At 61.0% G+C, this 19,327-nt stretch overlaps 1 protein-coding gene across 9 annotated transcripts; it reads left to right on the plus strand.

The window, feature by feature from the left end:
- The first annotated feature begins 350 nt into the window (after positions 1–350).
- Tnnt3 (troponin T3, fast skeletal type) lies at positions 351–11,999 on the plus strand. 9 transcript variants are annotated; one of them, XM_046444824.2, is made up of 13 exons: positions 351–369; positions 566–583; positions 1,521–1,541; positions 1,745–1,759; positions 4,229–4,247; positions 6,900–6,945; positions 7,938–8,054; positions 8,140–8,217; positions 8,408–8,521; positions 8,599–8,708; positions 8,824–8,914; positions 10,393–10,433; positions 11,748–11,999. In XM_046444824.2, exons 7-13 carry the CDS (start codon positions 7,971–7,973, stop codon positions 11,800–11,802), a joined length of 573 nt encoding a protein of 190 aa, XP_046300780.2. In that variant the 5' UTR covers positions 351–369; positions 566–583; positions 1,521–1,541; positions 1,745–1,759; positions 4,229–4,247; positions 6,900–6,945; positions 7,938–7,970; the 3' UTR covers positions 11,803–11,999. The 9 variants fall into 9 exon arrangements, with proteins under 9 accessions (XP_046300780.2, XP_058435350.1, XP_046300786.1 ...); XM_046444831.2 differs by lacking the exons at positions 351–369; positions 566–583; positions 1,521–1,541; positions 1,745–1,759 and adding an exon at positions 3,441–3,883; XM_046444827.2 differs by lacking the exons at positions 351–369; positions 566–583; positions 1,521–1,541; positions 1,745–1,759 and adding an exon at positions 3,597–3,737.
- Positions 12,000–19,327: the final 7,328 nt, after the last annotated feature.

The following is a 19,327-nucleotide window of genomic DNA, read 5'->3' on the forward strand; positions in this document are numbered from 1 at the left end:
AACAGGCCACACACCCAAGCTTCCTCAAGGCACAGAGGTCACGAACCCCAGGACCCTCTGTCTCCTGCAAAGCCCGACACAGGCAGGGCCTCTGCATGCACCACGGCTCCCGGGACACACAACGGCCAGGTCCGAGTGGGGAGTGCAGGGGTGTGACTGCCCCTGCAGGGAGGCCCAGGCCCAGGCCCAGCCAGGCTGGGCACTGTGCAGGCTGAGTGTGCCTGAATGTCTTGGGAGGCCCCTGTGGACTCCCCACACAGGCCACCTCCTGTCCCCCCCGCCACATCCCTCTAATGACGGTCCTGTTCCTTCCCTGCTCGCTCCTGCTCTCGGCTTCTCTCACCTCAGAAGAGGCCCAGGAGGAGGAAGGTGAGTGGGTCCAGGGCCCAGCCCCGGCCAGCTCCAGGCGTCCTGCCCACTGTCCTCACCCTCACAGTGGCCCTGGTGTGCTTGTCTCCCCGCGGGGTCCGACCCTGGCCCCCGTCTCTAAGGACTCGGGGACCTCCTGTCTAATCCTGTCCTCTCTCCTCCCTGCCACCCTGCACGCCCTGGCACCCCCCCGCAGCAGAAGTCCAGGAGGAAGGTAGGAGCACGTGGACTTCTGGTCCCCATGTGGGGCCCGGGGCCTGGCTGGAGCCCAGGGGGTGGGGAGAAGGGGAGGCAATGAGGCGCCAGCCAGCCAAGGGGCCCCACATGTGGCCCCCAGTAGTAACCCACTAACCAAGGCCGATGCTTGACAGAGAGGGTGCAGGACCCCAGTGGGCCCCAGAGGCGGCCAAGGCCCCCCGAGTCCCTGCTGTTGGGGACCATGCGCCGCTCAGCTGGGAGCAGCTGGTGTGAGGATCGGGGGAGATGGGGCCAGGGAACTGAGAGTCCCCATGGTGGCAGCCTCTGACCCCGCAGCCAGACCAGGACATGAAGCCACACCTCAGGATAGCTCAAGTGTCGGGAGAGGCCCTGCGGCCTGGCGATGCCTTCATCCCAGCCTTTCTTGGGGTCTGGGCCAGGCAGGGCAGCAAAGGAGGTCTGCATCTGGCTGTTAGGACGGCAGTAGACGGGGCATCCCAGGTGTGCACCTGTCCCTGGGGCCTGCGTCCCTGGGCTACAGCCCCTTCGCAGGTCCCTGGAGCCACTACCAGGTTGCAGGCCTGGACACTCTAGGGGTGGTAGGGAAAGAAGGGGGAGCCCAGCACGGCAGCTCCCTGGGACAGACAGCAGGGAGTGACCAGGACAAGACACGGCCTGCGTCCCCAACCCCCCTGCCTCCATTTCCCTGATTCTGAGACAGGTCAGGCTGAGGGTGGGCTGAGGCTTTCCTGCCTCTCCTGCTCCCGAGTGGGCCACAGGAGTTGGGGGAAGCAGGGCTGGGGGACAGCACCCCGGCTAACTCTAATCCATGTCTTGCTCACCCTGCACGTCCCCTCCCCGTGGCCTTGGTGACGGGCTGTTTCCACTTACCCTCGGACCCCTCTCCTTTGGCTCTGACCCGCGGTTTGCCTCTTGCTCTGTGGCCTCCTTAGCCCCTGAAGTTCATGAACCAGGTATGTGACATGACTTCAGAGCCGCATGGCCGATGTGAGTGTGTGCAGGAGCAGGGCCAGAGGGACAAGAGGCTGCCGGCCCCGCACCCGGTCACCCGGTCCTGTGGTTGGCGGCTCTGCCCCCCCACCCCACCCCGCCCCTCCACTCACGGTGTCTCTCCTCTTTCTCTCCCCAACCTGGTGCTGCCTGACGCTGCTTCCAGAGGAAGTCCAGGAAGGTAGGCCTCGCACTGCAGTCAACCAGAGCTGCCACCTCCTCCTCTGTCCCCTGGCCCCCTGTGTCCCACCACACTTCCAAGTCCCCCACCTTGGACTGAGCCTCAGGCCTCTAACTGAAGTCCGACTCAGGTGGGACTAGAGACAGGTGAAGCTCCCCCTGTCAATCTGGCAGAGGGTTCAGGGGCAGGGACGGTGAAGCAGATCTTGGGAGGATGGTGCTGGGGTCCACTGGGACCCTCTGGACTCATCAGGTGGAATAGAGAAGAGCAGAGAGGAGGGGTAGGGTGCGTGGCCTCCGCCCTGCCACAGATAGGAAGCCAGCGAAGTCAAGTAAGGAGGCGGTGAGGTGGCAGGGAGGGTGGAAGGGCAAGTGGGGTGAAGCAGAACAGCAGGCTGAGGCCCAAGGTGGGGACGTCAGGGAGCTGGAACAGCCGGGGGCCGTGCATGCAAATGAGCCGTCAGTCAGGTCCCAGCATCCCACCCTCGCCTGGGCCAGGGCCAGACACACCCGGGCAGAGGCAGGCGAGAGGGGACCTGGGGGCCTGCCCTGCTGCAGCAGGCTGGTGTGCTGGGCGGAGCCGCAGACCCAGGTCAGGACGCTGCTGGGGAGCTTCTCGGTGGGCCGCGGGGCCTTCCCGCTGGGCCGGGGACCCCCACTCCAGCCCTGCCTGCCCAGAGAGGTCACCCAGACATGGAAGGAGAGGGACGGGGGGGTGGACTCCCAGGCCACGCAGGAAAATGGTGTCCAGGAGCCAGTCTAGTGGGCGACAAGGTCACCAGGCCATCCTGGGACCGGCCCTGAGGCCCAGGATGGACACACAGGAGGGAGGGAGTCGGGGGGGGGCAGGCAGGCAGTGCCACACAGGAAGCTTTGCCGCTGGCCACGTGGCCGCCCTGCGGCTCTTGCTCCTACCCTGCCCTGGGCCCCAGACCCTGCACAGGGCCTCACAGGAGACTCCACGTGCATCCGGGCATCGGGAAAGGGCGGCGCGAGGCCCACCTGCCAGTCAAGGCCACACTGCAGGATCCACCACCTGCGTTGTCCCCGAGCAACTGCACGGTCATGAGCCGGAGCACACGCTGCAGACCCCACCAAGCACAGGCGCTGTCCAGGGTCAGCGGGCAGACCCCCACCTGCCTCAGATGGGGACGGCTGCTGGCCCCAGATGCCCTCTCAGCAGGTCCTGCTCGGCCTGGCAGAGGCAGGGCAGGGTCTGCAGATCAGCTGCAGACCCCTGCGTACCAGGCCAGGCCTGGCCAGCACTCCCCAGGCTGGGCCCAGGGGTCGACACCCGCCAAGGAAGCGGCCCCCACTAGCTGGGGGTGGCTACTCGTCGAGGCTCAGGGGCCCTGGCCTGGGGGACAGGCCATCTTCTCGAGGCAGAACCTAGAGGTAGCTCAGGGAGAGGAAGGCGTGGGTGTCCCAGAGAGGCCGACCCAGGGGAGAAGCACGGCTCCCCTGGGCCAGGAGGCCGCTGCCCTGGGTGAGAGAGCCCTCGGGGCACGGTGGGGGCTGCGGAGGATCTTGACCTGGGGTGGCCAGGACTGCAGGGTTAGGGGTGGACAACAGGAGAGGCTTGCACCCTCCTAGGCTCAGAGTCAGCGTGAGGGTTCCTTGACCCACTGGCATTCAGCCCAGCAAAACTGACCTTGCGGACAGAGGGCCTCTGGAACTGCCCAGGGTCAAAAGGCTGTGCCCAGCCCAGCCCAGACTGAGAGGATAGGAGAGCAGGGCCCACTGAGTGGGGTCCCTGGGCCTCCCGGCACCCTTTCCAGGAAGGGTCTCCACCGCACCCAGCTCTCTCCGTGCCCTGGAGAGCGATGCTCGGGCTGCAGCTGGGGTGCCCATGGGGAGCCTGGGCACAGCCCGCCCCCTCCGGCTGCCCTGCTGGCGCCGCACCAGCGTCCTGGCTTTTCTCTTGCATGTGCGCTTAGCCGATCCACGGAGTCGCCACAGAGGAGCGCCCCCCTGACCAGGTCCTGGGGACCCTGGCCCTCTGGCTCTGCGGTCCTCCTCCCCGCCTGTCTACCTGTCCGCCTGTGCTCTTGGCACCACACGCCTAGGCCCTTAGCCAAGGGCCTCTCTGCTTGGCACAGTGTCCGCCGTGGGGCTTGGGTGCCGGGTGAGCTTCTGCCTGCCGAGGTGGGCAGTCGGTGGGACCAGCGCAGACCAGCCGCTCCCAGGCTCCTCCAGGCCCCCACCTGTCTGGGCCTCTTCCCTCCCTGGCCTCTGACCTTTGGCAGCAGGTCCTCCCTCTCTCTTCACCCTGCACTTCAGCCCTTCTCAGAGCCCCAGGGACCCCGAGTGGGGGGCCGAGGGGTGGGCTCAGCTGGAGAGGCAGGTGGCCCCCACAGGCCAGAGCAAAGGAAGACCCCACCTTGGTGGTCCCTGTCGGCAGGAGGCAGCCACCCCTCTCACCGGGTCTCTCTTTCTCCCCCTCTCCCCACACTGGTGCCGTGGTGACCAGAGAAGAAGCCAAGACCCCAGTGAGTATGGCGTCCGCTGGGCTGGGGTGGTCAGTGGTTATGGCCCCGGGTGGGAGGCCTGGGTCTGCCCTAGAGGAAAGGTCCAAGTGCTCAAACCACAGGGACCGATGTCGCCCAGGAGACAGACAGGAAGCACAGGAGGGTGTGACGCTGCAGGCCCCGGGGGCTGCCTGCAGGAGGAGGCCCCAGCCGAGGGAAGAAAGGCAAAACGGAGCTCAGGCTGCCCCCCAGCCTTGCTGTGCCCAGCTCTGCTGGGGGGTCTCCCAGGGCCCCAGATGGGAAAACAGACATGGAGTGCGTGTGGTGGGATGTGGAAGGAAGGGCTTCGCCACATCAGATGGACCCTGTCCACACCAGCTTGCTGCCTGGGCACTCTTACGCAGGCCTCCTGGGAACCCTGCTTTCAGGGAGGGTCTTGCCCTCCTTTCAGGAGATTTAAAAAAAATCCAACCCTGACTTCCTGGCTTTGGTGGGACGCACAAGCCCTCGGCCCTTCTGCAGAGCCTCTCCTGCCCCCCAGCAGCCTGCCTGCCCCCCACTCTGCCCCCCCAGCAGCCTGCCTGCCCCCCACTCTGCCCCCCCAGCAGCCTGCCTGCCCCCCCACTCTGCACCCCCCAGCAGCCTGCCTGCCCCTCCCCCTCACTCTGCACCCCCCAGCAGCCTGCCTGCCCCTCACTCTGCCCCCCAGCAGCCTGCCTGCCCCTCACTCTGCCCCCCCAGCAGCCTGCCTGCCCCCCACTCTGCCCCCCCCAGCAGCCTGCCTGCCCCCCACTCTGCCCCCCCAGCAGCCTGCCTGCCCCCCACTCTGCCCCCCCAGCAGCCTGCCTGCCCCCCACTCTGCGCCCCCAGCAGCCTGCCTGCCCCTCACTCTGCCCCCCCAGCAGCCTGCCTGCCCCTCACTCTGCCCGAGGTGGGACTCAGGTTTGCTCCCGGGGGTGGGGGTGGGGTCTCTGCAGAGTCGCAGGAAGGTGAAGATGCAGGAAGGGTTTGGCCAGCTATTCACGGCCTTTGCACTTTATTTTTTTGGCAATTTTAAATAAATTGATGCCAGAGCACAAGATATTTTCTCATTTTAGAAAATATTGTTTGTGTTTTCATTATGAAAACAAAACACCTTATTAAAGGAAATTTGGAAAATACATAAAAGTCAAACGAAGAAGAAGAAATTCATCCATCATTCTCCCACCCACCCACCAGCCCGCCAGACTGTGGAAAGGAACAGAAAGAAATAAAAATACTTATTTCTTCCTACTCTTTTTCCATGCAAAGGGCTCGGAAAAAAAGACCTCAACTCTAGCTGTTTTTCAAACATCAGACTGTCTATACAGCCTTGAATTCTGCTTTTTTAAAATTTAGCACTATTCATAAGTATTTTTCCATATTTTTATATAGTCTTCTTAAATATTTTGAATGGCCACGTAATATTCCATCGATTGGACAAACGGTGGTTTTCCTGCCCATGCCCTGCTGCAGGCTCCCCAAGTTCTTCGCTATCATTAGTGACGCCGGGTGGAAGCGTTTTCCGTCTTCAGGGCTATTTCCCTAGGCCACATTCCCAGAACTAGAATTACTGGGTCAAAGAGTATGAGCGTTCTTAAGACTGCCATGTCCCTTGCCAAATTGCTCTCCACGAGGGCTTGGCCAAGCGGGCCTCCTACGTGGGATGTGAGCCGTTCTGTGTCCCACACCCTCCTCACCCGAGGCAGAGGCTGCCTCCGCGCTAGCCCTTGATGGATGGCAAACGGCATCCCACGGTTGTTTTCCTTTGCATTCCTCCGATGGTGCGAGGGCCAGCCTTTCCCCGTTTGTGAACGGGTTGTCTTTCTTCTCGGAGAGGCAGTACTTTGTGCCCTGTGCTCATTTATCTCACAGTGGACACGTCTCTATGTTTTCTCAATCATCAGTTTGCATAAGGATATAAGTCTTCTCTGTATTTGCTGAAAATATTTTCTTAGTCTGTGCTTTTCCCCTGGCTCCCGAGTTTGCCTTCTTGCACATACATAAGTTTCTCATTTGCATGGGGCCATCTGCACATCTCTCCCTTGGAGGGAACTTCTGATGCTTCCAAGCTCAGAAAATCCCTTCCCACTCCAGCGTTTGATCGACACCCCGCTCCACTTTCCTCTGTGGTGGTTTTAAAAAGCCCTTGTCTCAACTCTCCGCTCCATCTGGAACATATTGGTGGGAGGAGGGGGCTGCACGGCCGGTGGACCGGGGGCTCCTTCCTCCTAGAATGCCTCTTTCCCTCCCTGGGCCCCAGAAAGAGAGATTAAAGAGTGGCCAGAAAAGCGGGCAGGGTCTCCACGGCCGGTCCCGACCACAGAGGCAAACGCCACCCTTGTTCCCCGAGGGCGGCGGGGGCCACCGTGCCCCCTTGGTTTGAGACAGAAGCTGAGGTGCCTTTCCTGCAGAGACGGAGAAACAGGCAGCAGAACCCGGGGGCTGGGGTGGTTGAGGCCTCCTCCAGGGGGCAGGCCCTGGGCGTGAGGGTCATGAGTCTGATGAGAACAAAGCTCAGGTGAATGCACAGTCAGGCGCAGTGACCTCAACAGGGCACCAGGCCAGGGCCAGGGGGACTGGGGCACCAGGGCAGGACAGCCCCCTTGGGTGGGCATCTCGGTATCCTCTCACCAGCCTCTCTCTCTTCCTCAGACTCACTGCTCCTAAGATCCCGGAAGGGGAGAAAGTAGACTTTGATGTAAGTGTATGGGACTCAAATCAGAGCGCCCCAAGTCTACCACTGAGCGCCAGGTGGGCCTCTGCCCCCTCCTCTCAAGTAGCAGAGCCAGGGCTTCATAAGCCAGCCCTGGACCACACTCCTAGAGTATGCACCTCTCCCTTCTCCCCACCCATCCTTCTCTCTCTCCACTCGTCATCCATCCACCCACCCTCCATCCTTCCACCTGCCCACGCTTCCTTCCACCCACCCTCCACCCATCCTTCCATCTACACACCCTTCCTTCCACCCACCCTCCACCCTTCCATCTACCTACCCTTCCTTCCACCCATCCACCCTCCATCCTTCCATCTACCCACCCTTCCTTCCACCCACCCTCCATCCTTCCATCTACCTACCCTTCCTTCCACCCATCCACCCTCCATCCTTCCGCCCACCCTCCACCCATCCTTTCTTCTACCCTCAGTCCAGCTCTTTCCATCATCCATCTTCCTTCCTTCCATTGATCTATCCATCCATCATTATCTGCCTATTCATGAGTCTACCCACCCACTGCCTGCTCACTGATCCCACTGTCCACCCACTGTGCATCCACCCACTGCTCCATCGTCATCCGTCCATCTCTCCAACCCCCGTCCCGCTCACCCACCCATTACCTCCTTCCTTCCATCTACACACTCATTCATCTGTTCACACAACAAGTGTGCACAGCTCACTCTCTCCCCCAGGCTCAGCCCCTGAAGGGCATCTCTGAGCATGATGACAGGGTCAGTCCACCCTAGGGATGCTACTGACCTCATGGTACAGCCATGCCTGGGTCACCTCCAAGAAGGGCATCATCCAACCCTGAGGCTTGGGGATCAGGCCACCCACGGCCCCAAGAGGGCAGCAAGAAAGACAGTTGCCCTGGTGGCCCGAGCAGGCAGGGCTTTTTTGGGGCACAGGTGCCACTTTCCCCAGGGAGAGGCCAGGCCGGGCGGAGGGGTGGAAGCGACAGGCCTCTCTGCCCACAGGACATCCAGAAGAAGCGCCAGAACAAGGACCTCATGGAGCTGCAGGCCCTCATCGACAGCCACTTCGAAGCCCGGAAGAAAGAGGAGGAGGAGCTGATTGCCCTCAAAGAGAGGATCGTGAGTGTGGCCATGGGTGGAGGCCGCCGGGCGCACTTGGAGGGTGCCGGTGGCAAGGCTGGACTGACCTGCCTCCTGGCCACAGGAGAAGCGCCGGGCGGAGAGGGCCGAGCAGCAGAGGATCCGGGCAGAGAAGGAGCGTGAGCGCCAGAACCGCCTGGCGGTGAGTGGGGTGTCCGGCCCCGGGCCTTTCCCCAGTGGCCAAGCTGTGGGGGCCAGCGGTCAGAGCCAGGAGTCAAAGCCCTGCCCCCCGAAACACTGACCCTGGAGATTCCTCCCGGCAACCTCTGCGTCCACAGGGTGGGGGGCGGTCTGCCCCTGCCCCTGAGGGTCTGGGGGTGTGGTCTCCACAGGAGGAGAAGGCCCGCAGGGAGGAGGAGGACGCCAAGAGGAGGGCCGAGGACGACCTGAAGAAGAAGAAGGCCCTGTCCTCCATGGGGGCCAACTACAGCAGCTACCTGGCCAAGGTAGGCGGGCGGGGCCAGGAGGGGCCTGGGGCCTGGCTGGTGCCCGGGCCCCTCCTGAGACCCCACGTCCCCTTCAGGCCGACCAGAAGAGAGGCAAGAAGCAGACGGCCCGGGAGATGAAGAAGAAGATCCTGGCCGAGAGACGCAAGCCCCTCAACATCGACCACCTCGGCGACGACAAGCTGAGGTGGCAGCCCGTCGGGGGGCCAGGCGGCCTTGTCCCTTCCCGGGGCTGAGGAGGGTGCAGGAGGGGAGGCCCCGGCTCTCAGGCCGGCCCACCTGTGCCGTCCTTTCCCCCTCAGGGACAAGGCTAAGGAGCTCTGGGAAACCCTGTACCAACTCGAGACTGACAAGTTTGAGTTTGGGGAGAAGCTGAAACGCCAGAAATACGACGTGAGTCCAGGCACCGCCAGCCGGGGGCCGCTGGGTCCCACCCCCTGCGCCCCGCGGGGACTGTTGCTTGAGGCCACCTTCTGGGGCAGCCACTTGGCCACCCGCGGCATCGGCCAGACCCCCTGGGTACATTGGCAACCCTGCCTGAGGGCCAGCATGAGTTTAGGCCACAGGGGCCCTGAGTTGTCCTCAGAGCAGGCCGAGGGGGTGGCACATGCACAGCTCTGGACGGTGGCTCCTGGGGCACCGGCTGCCTGGAGTTGTGTGCAGGGCTCGAGACCTTGAGCGACCTTCGCTCACAGACCCCGGCCCGAAGGCAAAGCTGGAGTCAGAGGCGGGCTGCCTGGGGTGGGGCATCGAAGGCTCGGGGAGGCCCAGCTCTGGCCCACGCACAGAGGCCCAGGTGGCCCAGGGAGGGCTCCAGTCCTGGGTGACGAATGTGCCCTGGGACCTCACAGATACCTTGAGCTTCCCCCTCAAGGTGAGGTCACCCACCTGAACGCCCCCGCAGCACCCCTCGGGTGAAGGACACGCGCAGGGGTATCTCCCGTGACCAGCCCCGGCTCCCCGGGAACCCTGGGCAGGCCTCTCCTGGGCCTCCACGTCCTCCCGGTGCCCGCCCTGAGTGGTTCCCAGGAGAAGCTGCATCCCTCACCCTCCAGGCTCCCCTGGGGCTGGCCCACACAGAGCCCGGCCAGCTCCCCTGTGTCCACCATGCAGTCAGGTGTGGTGGCCTCCACACACACACTGCCCACATCAGGGCCCAGGGGCTCAGAACCTCAAGGGCCTTGTCCAGACTAGCCCAGCGCACGGCGGGGCCTTGAAGCCTCAGCCACCCACCCAGCCCTGTAACCATCTCGGTCTTTCTAGATCATGACCCTCCGGGCCAGAGTGGAGATGCTGGCCAAGTTGTGAGTAGCCAGAATCCGCTGCGGGCCCGGCTCGCGTGTGCAGTGCACGGTGCTCCTCTCGCATGGCAAAGGCCAGGTCACGGAGTCGGGCAGGCAGGCTGGCCCTCCATGGCCTTGGTACTCTCCTTCCTGCCCCTGTCCCCTCCTGCCTCCAGACGTGGCCTTGAGGCTGGCCTGCTGCCCTTGTTGGCAGGAGAGGAGGGGCCTCTGCTTCCCAGGAGCTTGGGAACCAGGTGCCTTGGCCACCAAGCTGGGAGCAGGGGTGGGGCCAGGAGCAGGAGGGTCGCAGTCAGGGGCCGGGGGCTGGAAGGAGGGTCTGCGGGCCTCACCTCCACCCTGCCCCATGGCCTGCTGCAGTGGGAAGGTAAGTGGCCAGCTCTGCAGCTGCTGTGTGTGGCATCGCAGGCCAGTACAGGCCAGCCAGATGAGTCGGGTCAGCAACCCGAGGGCAAGGGACAGCGCCCTCCCGAAGCAGCCATGAACAGGAGCCAGCACGGAGCCACCGCTCTGCTGCTGTGGCTGGGCCCCCGGGTCCCCCTCGCGGTAAGTCGCCTGTGTTGTTTGCAGATCACCACCCTCAGGAGCCGCATCGACCAGGCCCAGAAGCAGTGAGTAGCCTGGCCCACCTTGCTCTGCCCTGGGCACAGGGGCCACAGGGCCTGCTGCCACTGTCCATGCAGGCCCGGCGTTTTAGCCAGCCCCTGAGCAAGGGCCAGTAGTGGCCAGCCCTCAGCAGAGCAGTAACACAACTAACCAGGCAGAGCCCCCACCAGCATGTCCAGGTCCTGTGCCCTGGGGCCTGTGGACCCTCCTCACCTGCTCACAGGAGGGGGTGCCAGAGAGGGTTTGCAAGTGATGCCCTCAGGTGCCCAGCACTGGCCAGCAAGCAGAGGGCTGCAGGAGGCCCCCAGCATGGGGAGGCTCTCAGGGGCCTTCAGATGGCCTTGCATGGCCAGCCTGGACACCCAGAGTGTCACCCTCCAAGGTGACCTGGGGTGGGGAGTTCAGAGGCTGACCTGGGGGGGCGACACGGCCCCTCTGCAACCATCGGTTCCTCAGAAAGTGCCCTTGGGCCATGGAATCGTGCCCCACGGGGTGCGGGGACCCAGGGCAACACTTCTCCCCGCCCCCCAGGCTGAGCGCTGGTGCCAGTGACATGCCACTGGGGGTCTGGTCACTGAGGCTGGCTGCAGGCTGTCCCTCCCCGAGAGCCTGGTGGAGCTCCTGCCTCCCAGGGCTTCCTCCCTCTTTCCAGAGGCCCTTCTGCTCCCAGAGACGGTCCCCCCTCCAGGGAGGGTCTCGGTTCTGTGGGCCAGGACTGTCATGGGTGTGCATGTGCACGTGTGTGTGTTCACGCGTGTGTGCTCAGGAATGGTCCTGTCGTGCCAGCCTCTGGGGCTGAAGCCCTCTGTCTTCCGCCTGCCTTGGCCCCACTCAGCACCTCCTGGCTCTTGGGTGCACAAAGGTCCTCAAACCCTCAGAAGAGGGGACAGGCTCCTGGGGATGGCCACACTTGTCTGACACCCAGAGTGGCACAGACTGTGTGGGGAAGAGAGTAGTCGTCTGCCAAGACAGTCTCCACCCACTGGGGTCCGTCTGCAGCAACCCCAGGCAGGGAAGGGAAGACACAGGGTGGTCCTGCCCCGTGCCCACCCCTGCTAACCGCACTAAGCCCTAAGCCCCAGGCCCCTGGCCAGGCCAGCACAGGTGAGTCAGTGCTGTGCAGAGGGGAAGAAGTGTGGGGGGGGGGTTGTGAGGCTTGGCCAGGACCTCGTCCTGTGGGCAGCATTTGGGAGGCCAGGGCTAGAGGTCCACACTGGGGAGGCCAGGGCTGCAAGCCAGGGAGGGGCTCTGCCTCTCAAGGCTGCCCTCCCTGCCGGGCTGATGCTCAGACTCAAGAACAACTTGCTTCCCATCTGCAGCAGCAAGAAGGCCGGGGCCACCGCCAAGGGCAAAGTCGGCGGGCGCTGGAAGTAAGGGGCCAGGAGGTCCCCGCGGCAGAGACCCGGCCCCGCTCACTCCAGCACCATCGCCCCAACACTCGTGCCCAGGCTGCTTCTGGGGTTCCGGGACGACGCCGGGGGTGGAGGGCCCCACTGGAGCACCCCCTTGTCTCTGCCGTCCCAGTCCCCCCCCTCTGGGGTCTGTGAATAAAGCCAGCAGACCCCCCTCCAGCAGATGTGTCTGTCGTTCATGGGGGGCCTGGGGTGAGAGAGAGCCTCCCAGTGGAGCGGCTCCCGAGAGTGTGGGCTCGAGGCTCCCCGTGGGCACCAGCTCCCGAGAGCGTGGGGCACATCATGCCCACTAACAGCAACCGTGGCCATGCTGGGTGCTGGGCCCAGAGCGCCTCCAGGACTCTGTCATTGCCTCCTCTCACCAAGGGCTTGTCACCCCTAAGATGCCCCCTCTGTCCCCTATCCCAAGGCTTTCCATGTCATACACAGGCTGCGCCCCCAGAGAGCCCCCTTCACCTGGGCCTGCTCTGAAACCCATCTGAGTCAGAATAACTCTGCTTTAGGAGGGTCAGGTAGGGCAGCCAGCCAACTGGGAGGCTGCAGACACCCCCGAGGGTGGGGTGAGACCCCAGCTCTTCTCTGCAGAGCTCAGCACATCAAGGCAAAAGAGGAATGCGGAGAGGCACGTTTCCAGCAAGAGAGCAAATATGGCAAACACACAGGGTTCCTCTATATTATAAGAGAACACAGTGCACAACTGTGCCATAAATTTGAAAGTCCTGACCAAATAGAATTATGGAAAATATAAATCACAGAAATTGGATCAAGACGCGGAGCCTCGGACAGCCAGGTATTCATGCAGGAAGGTATTTGTCCAGAAGGGCCTCTCCAGAGGGCTCCAGGGGCGGGTCTGTGGGCTGCAGCAGCACAGGGGCTGGACCCCAGGGACAGAGGAGCCCCTCAGCTCGAGCACACATGTGCACACCCAACACGTACAGCTACGTGACCCTCTGTGTGCACCAACACACACACACACACACACACACACAGAGCAACGTGGCCCCTCTGTGTGCACCAACACACACATGCAGACACACTCACAGAGAACAATGTGGCTCCATCTGTGTGCACCAACACACACACACACAGACACACAGAGCAACATGGCCCCTCTGTGTGCACCAACACACATACACACACACACAGAGCAACGTGTCTCCCTCTGTGCGCACCAACACACACACACACACACAGAGAGCAATGTGGCTCCATTTGTGTGCACCAACACACACACACACACATACACAGCAACATGGCCCCTCTGTGTGCACCAACACACACACACACATACACAGAGAGCAATGTGGCTCCATCTGTGTGCACCAACACACACACACACACATACACAGCAACATGGCCCCTCTGTGTGCACCAACATACACACATGCAGACACACTCTCAATGTGGCTCCATCTGGGTGCACCAACACACACACACACACACACACACTCTCACAGAGCAACATGGCCCCCTCTGTGTGCACCAACACACACACACATAGAGAGAGCAACATGGCCCCATCTGTGTGCACCAACACACACACACACACAGACACACAGAGCAATGTGGCCCCATTTGTGTGCACCAACACACACACAGACACACAAAGCAATGTGGCCCCATCTGTGTGCAACAACACACACACACAGACAAACTTACAGAGCAACATGGCCCCCTCTGTGTGCACCAACACACACACATAGAGAGAGCAACATGGCCCCATCTGTGTGCACCAACACACACACACAGACACACAGAGCAACATGGCCCCATCTGTGTGCACCAACACACACTCACAGAGCAACGTGGCCCCTTCTGTGTGCACCAACACACACACAGACACACAGAGCAATGTGGCCCCATCTATGTGCACCAACACACACACACAGACACACAGAGCAATGTGGCCCCATCTGTGTGCACCAACACACACACAGACACACAGAGCAATGTGGCCCCATCTGTGTGCACCAACACACACACACACACAGACACACAGAGCAATGTGGCCCCATCTGTGTGCAACAACACACACTCACAGAGCAACGTGGCCCCATCTGTGTACACCCAACACACATACATACAGACACACTCACAGAGCAACATGGCCCCATCCGTGTGCACCAACACACACTCACAGAGCAACGTGGCCCCATCCGTGTGCACCAACACACACACAGACACACTCACAGAGCAACGTGGCCCCATCTGTGTGCACCAACACACACTCACAGAGCAACGTGGCCCCATCTGTGTACACCCAACACACACACACACAGACACACTCACAGAGCAACGTGGCCCCATCTGTGTGCACCAACACACACTTGCCACAGTCTGGCTGGGCACAAATGCCGCAGTCTGGCTGGGCACACAATCACGAGCCACCACACAGCTTGTAGATACAAACAGCAACTCTTTATTCCCGAACTCACACCAGCCGTCTACAATCACGTTCTGGGGAAATCCACGTTCTCTGCCCAAATCCACGTTCTCTGCCCAAATCACGTTCTCTGCCCAAATCCACGTTCTCTGCCCAAATTCACCTCCACTGGGCTTCTATCTCCAAAATATATTGTCTGAATCCCGTGAGAACTTAAGGGGAACTCAGGCAGCAGGATACGCCCTATTCCCAGCAGGAATAATCTTAAACCTTAAACCTGGAACCTAAACTGGGAACACCCTAAACACGATTATCTTAAAACCGGGAACACCCTAATCTGCCTTGGTCCTTGAGCAAGGTCACGTACATTCAATGTCACTGCAACATGGGGTACGCTGGCAAGGAAATTGTCATACCTACTTGGCTAATGGCTCCCAGCACACACTCACAGAGCAACATGGCCCCATCTATGTGCACCAACACACACTCACAGAGCAACATGGCCCCATCTGTGTGCACCAACACACACACAGACACACTCACAGAGCAACATGGCCCCATCTATGTGCACCAACATACACACATACACACACAGAGCAATGTGGCCCCCTCTGTGTGCACCAGCATACACACACACACACACACACAGACCCGCAGCCCTGTGTGTGCACACATTGAAGAAATATTTGCAGTGATGCTGCGGAAGCCTCGCCCAGCAGCAGCGTCAGAGCCATGGGGACCCCACGGCAGGGCCCTGCAGTGGGGACACGTGAGTTCAAGCTCGGGGCCTGTGTGAGCAGGCAGGGCACCTGGGGCGGGAGCAGCAGCCCCCAGATGTGGGGTGGTCTGGGAGGTGGGTCCTCCACCCAGCCTGGCCGGGCTCTCTGCTGAATGAAGCTGGTGGTGGGAGGTGCACAGGGCACCCAGGGAAGGCCAGGAGCCCGGCCAGGTGCGGTCGAGCAGAGAACCTCTGTCAACACCTCGACACACGCCACCAGCACAAGGGCCCGCGTGTGCCTGGCCCAGATGACGCGCACCACACAGCCCTCGTGGCACAGCCCCTCCACGTGGCATGTCCTCAAGCAACACCCAGGCCCTGGCCCACCCAGCCCTGCCCCCAGCAGGCCTCCACACAGTGGGTTCACGCGAGCTGAGAGTGACCAGGACACTCTTCCACAACGCAAAGAAGGGAATCCTGACACCAGAGTGACGGCTCCGCGACCAACCCATCCAGCCTCGCCTCGGTGCCTCGTGGTGAAGGCAGGGGCAGCAGGGGCTTGACGGGACTCAGGCAGCTGTGGGGGGTCGGGGTGGCCCCCACACCAGGAGGAGGCCCTGCACTGGGAGTTGGCTGGGCTTCAGATGCAGAACTTCGTGAGCTTGAGGCAGGCAGGGGACGTGTGGATCAGAACAGAACAACCCCGCTGATGGGTGGACTGGGCGGAGTGCGGCTCCTCCAGGCCAGAGTGCTGACGGAGGCTGACCTCAGACTGGGACCCGCAGTGAACTCCAAGTCCAAACAACATGCACGTCCCAGCCAGCTGCCCCCTCTGCAGGAGCCCAGGCCAAGAGGAGGCGACGCTCAGCATATGTGGGAAATGCAAAAGTCCACTCTGGAAGCTGTGCGTCCAGGGGCCACGCAGCGGAGGGCGGGAGCCACCCAGGCCACAGAGCTTGCCTCAGGACAGGGAAGGCCACCAGTGTTTACCAGGGACACGTCCGACTCCAGAAATGAGTGAATGAACAAAAAGCTAAACCAGGAACCAGAGCGGTGACAAGAACCCGAGAAGAGACAGATGAAGGGAGATTGAGTGTCAGTGGGGGAGAGCCACCAAGGCAAAAGTGGTCCTGGGGAGGACAGGTCAGGGGCCCAGCACTCGACACGGTGACAAGATGGGGAGGAGACATGGGCATCAGGAAAGAGCCAGCCGGTGACAGAGAGCAGAGCCGCAGGCTGGAGGAAAAGACGGGACAGCCACCCAGGGGCAGTCCCCAGAAAGACGGGAGCTCAGGATGGGTGGGATCAAGGGGGAGCTCTGGGAAGCGATTTGTTCTCCAGACAGCAAACTCAAGGCCAGTCGCTTCCCGGAAAGCACATGGGCTTTCAAAACTCTGAACAAGGGCCCTCTCAACACAGGACCCGCGCACTGTAGCCACCGTGTGCACAACACGTAGAGTTTCCAGGCTGCAGAACGAGGTGAAAATCGAGGGCTGGTGTGGAGGCAGAAGCCGAGGCCTCCGGGCACATGGCCCTGTTCTGCCCGTGCACCACAAACGAGTTTAAACACACTCATCCATGAAGAAAATTCTCAGGCAGGTCAGCATGGATGTGGAGGCCCAGCCCCTCGGTGAGCCTGGTCCTCTCTAGTAGGTCCTAGAAGTTTCCCTGGTTAGCGAGAGTGAGGCAGGCAGGCGGTCCCAGCTCCGTTGCTCAGGCCTGGCGTTCCAGCCCAAGCTTGAGACAAGCCAAGGGAGGATTTTTCAAAAAGATCTGGTAAACCAGAAAAAGAACCATCACTTTCCACAACAGCATGATACTGACAAGGACCCAAGAGAACCAGAGAGCTGAATTGTCAGAGTTGAATGGAGCCTAGAGAGGCTCCTGTGGGCAAGAGACGGACGGCTGAACCCCTCTCGTGTGTCTAAGAGGCTACTCCCCACGGGGTAACAAGAATAAATCTAATGAAAGACAACAAGGGGGTACAGAGAGAGTGTAAAGGAGATCCCCTATGGGAAGCCTTAGGGGAAACTGCATCTGAGACGTCCCTAGGTCCCAGGAAGTGCTCAAGAACTTTGGTGACTGCTCACAGCCCCTTTGGAAGGCTTCACCCAGAGACCCCATGGCAGGGTCTTCAGTGGGGACACCTCTGATAAGCGTAGGTCCCAGGTGAGCAGGCGGAGCCACCTGGGGCAGGAGGAGCAGCAGCCCCACCAGGTGCGGGGTGCTCAGGGGAAGGGGGTCTTGCCACCTGCCTGGAAGGCCCTTTGCTAAAGCTGTTCCTAGGAGGAGGTGCATGGGGGCCAGGAGAAGGCCAGGAGCCCAGCTCAGGTGTGACCTTGAAGAGAACCTCTGTCAGAAGAACCAGTGCTCAGCGCTGTGGAGAAGAGGGCACGTGGGAGGCAGCCAGCTGAGCGGGACAGGTGCAGGGTGGCCAGCAGGGCATGGGAGGCGGAGGCAAGCCACCCGCCGAGGCGCAGCCCAGGCACCCAGTGGGCCCAGAGGGAGCTTCAGGCAGGGCACGAGGAGCTGCCTCTGCAGAACCCGGTCTTACCTGGAGATGGAGTGACAGCGTTCGAAAAGCACCCTCTGCTACCTCCAACGTGGCAGCCACCTGGAAGGAGGTGACGCAGGCCAGCCTATCAGACTTCAGGAGCCACCCGCCTGACTAGGTGGGTTGAGTGTGTGCCTCAAGAACGGAGGCAACTGGTGGCAGCCCCTGTGGGTCCAGGCACCCCCCTGCAGGCAGGTTAGCACCCTGTGCCTTCCGGGAAGTGGAGGGGACACTTCCTCCCCAGGTGGCATTCTCACAAGACCATCTAACCCCCTCCAACCACCTCCAACCAGAGTGTGTGACCCTCTCGAGACCACTGTCCTATACCGCCTAAAACTGTCACTGGCCCAAAAGAAAACAAAATTAGTGGATTGTTCTAGATTGAGACCTAAGGGACGAGAGCTTGACCGCACACCAGGTCAGAACCCAGGGGGGGCTCTTGCATTGAGAGACTCTTGTCCTTGGGGCCGGGGCAGGAGGCCCTGGTCCCCAGAAGTGCACCTGGGGCCCAGGGGTTCAGGGAGGTGGCTGCGTTGAGGAAGCCAAAGCCACCCCCAAAACCACTGGCCCTGGAGCTCGGGTGCTCGGCACGGCTGGACAGAAGGCTCACAGACGCGCCTGCGTAGCTGCAGAGGTGCACCCCTCATCCACAGATCCTCTGCTGGGTAGAGTGCTGCTGATCATGGCCCCAGATTAGAAACATCTGGGCATCCATCAAGGGGAGCAGGGCAGGTTGACTGTGGCGGGCTCACACATGGACTCTCCACCACCCAGGCAACAGGCCGCAGCTGCAAGCGAGCCCCGTGGCAAAGCCCAGAAGACCCAGGCTGGGGCAGGGAGACGGCAAGAACAACGTTGCGGTGCGCCATCACCCACACACCGCCGGGAGACATTTTTATACCTAAAAAGTGGACCACATGTGCCTGGGTTTACAGAACACAGCATTCAGATGAAGGGTCACCTCCAGCCCGGGGCAGGGGGCCCTCTGGCAAAGGGCCACCCCGGGCAGGGACAGACTGCTGTGTTTCTCATATGCCAGAGGTGGGTGGGGTGGCGGGCCTTCCTGTTGTTATTTATACCTTCCGATATATCTCGCACAGTCCCGACTGTTAACCATGGCGGAAGGGCCTTGCTAAAAGTCAATCTGTATTTCTGAAAGCAGAACAAAACAAAAGCCCCACAAGCTATAGAGAACTATAAATAAGTGCTTCCTCTATCTCTCCTGGCTGCACATTCCAGGCAGGGCAGGAACCGCGCGAGGAGGCCTGGTTTTCCCATCACATCTCGGCCCTGTCTGGAAATGGAAGACAATGCAAGAGATGTGGAGCGGAAATAAGATGTATAACTTGTGGAGGGGGAGACCAAAATACCACATTCCACAGCCGAGCCGAGGGAGAGCCCCCAGGGCCCGCCGGAGAGCTCAGGACCACCAGGCTCCACACACACTCCACATCAGTATCTTTTCATTATTCTTACCGCCAACGAATCAGAAGATAAAGCAGAATTTTAAAAAGTTCAGTCTCGAAAAAAAAAAAGCATCTGTCAAATGCATAGAAGCCCCTAAGGACCCTCTTAAGAAGTAAGTGCTCAGGGTCTGTAGGAGAAAAACAGCAAACTTTACTGAAACAGAAAAAAGAAATCCAAAAAGAGAGAGAGAGAGAGAGAGAGAGAAGGAAAAAAAGAAAAACCACATCGTTCTCTTGAGTGGGAAGTTTGACTTTTAATGAAAATCAGTTTTTCCAAAATTAATGTATAGGTTTACCAGATTCAACCCAGACTCTAACAGGATGTGTCTGGGGGTGAGGGGTGGGCCGGGGTGGGAAGGCATTTGG

The sequence above is a fragment of the Marmota monax genome, unplaced genomic scaffold (assembly GCF_021218885.2).
Source record: "Marmota monax isolate L192 unplaced genomic scaffold, Marmota_monax_Labrador192_F-V1.1 WCK01_AAM20220418_F8-fsc00038, whole genome shotgun sequence".
Taxonomy (NCBI): Eukaryota; Metazoa; Chordata; class Mammalia; order Rodentia; family Sciuridae; genus Marmota; species Marmota monax.

Coding starts and splice junctions, on each gene's coding strand:
- Tnnt3 (XM_046444824.2), top strand. CDS start 7,971: ATGGAGCTGCAGGCCCTCATCGACAGCCACTTCGAAGCCCGGAAGAAA. Junction 8,218..8,407: donor AGCGCCAGAACCGCCTGGCG/GTGAGTGGGGTG, acceptor TGGTCTCCACAG/GAGGAGAAGGCCCGCAGGGA. Junction 10,434..11,747: donor ATCGACCAGGCCCAGAAGCA/GTGAGTAGCCTG, acceptor TCCCATCTGCAG/CAGCAAGAAGGCCGGGGCCA.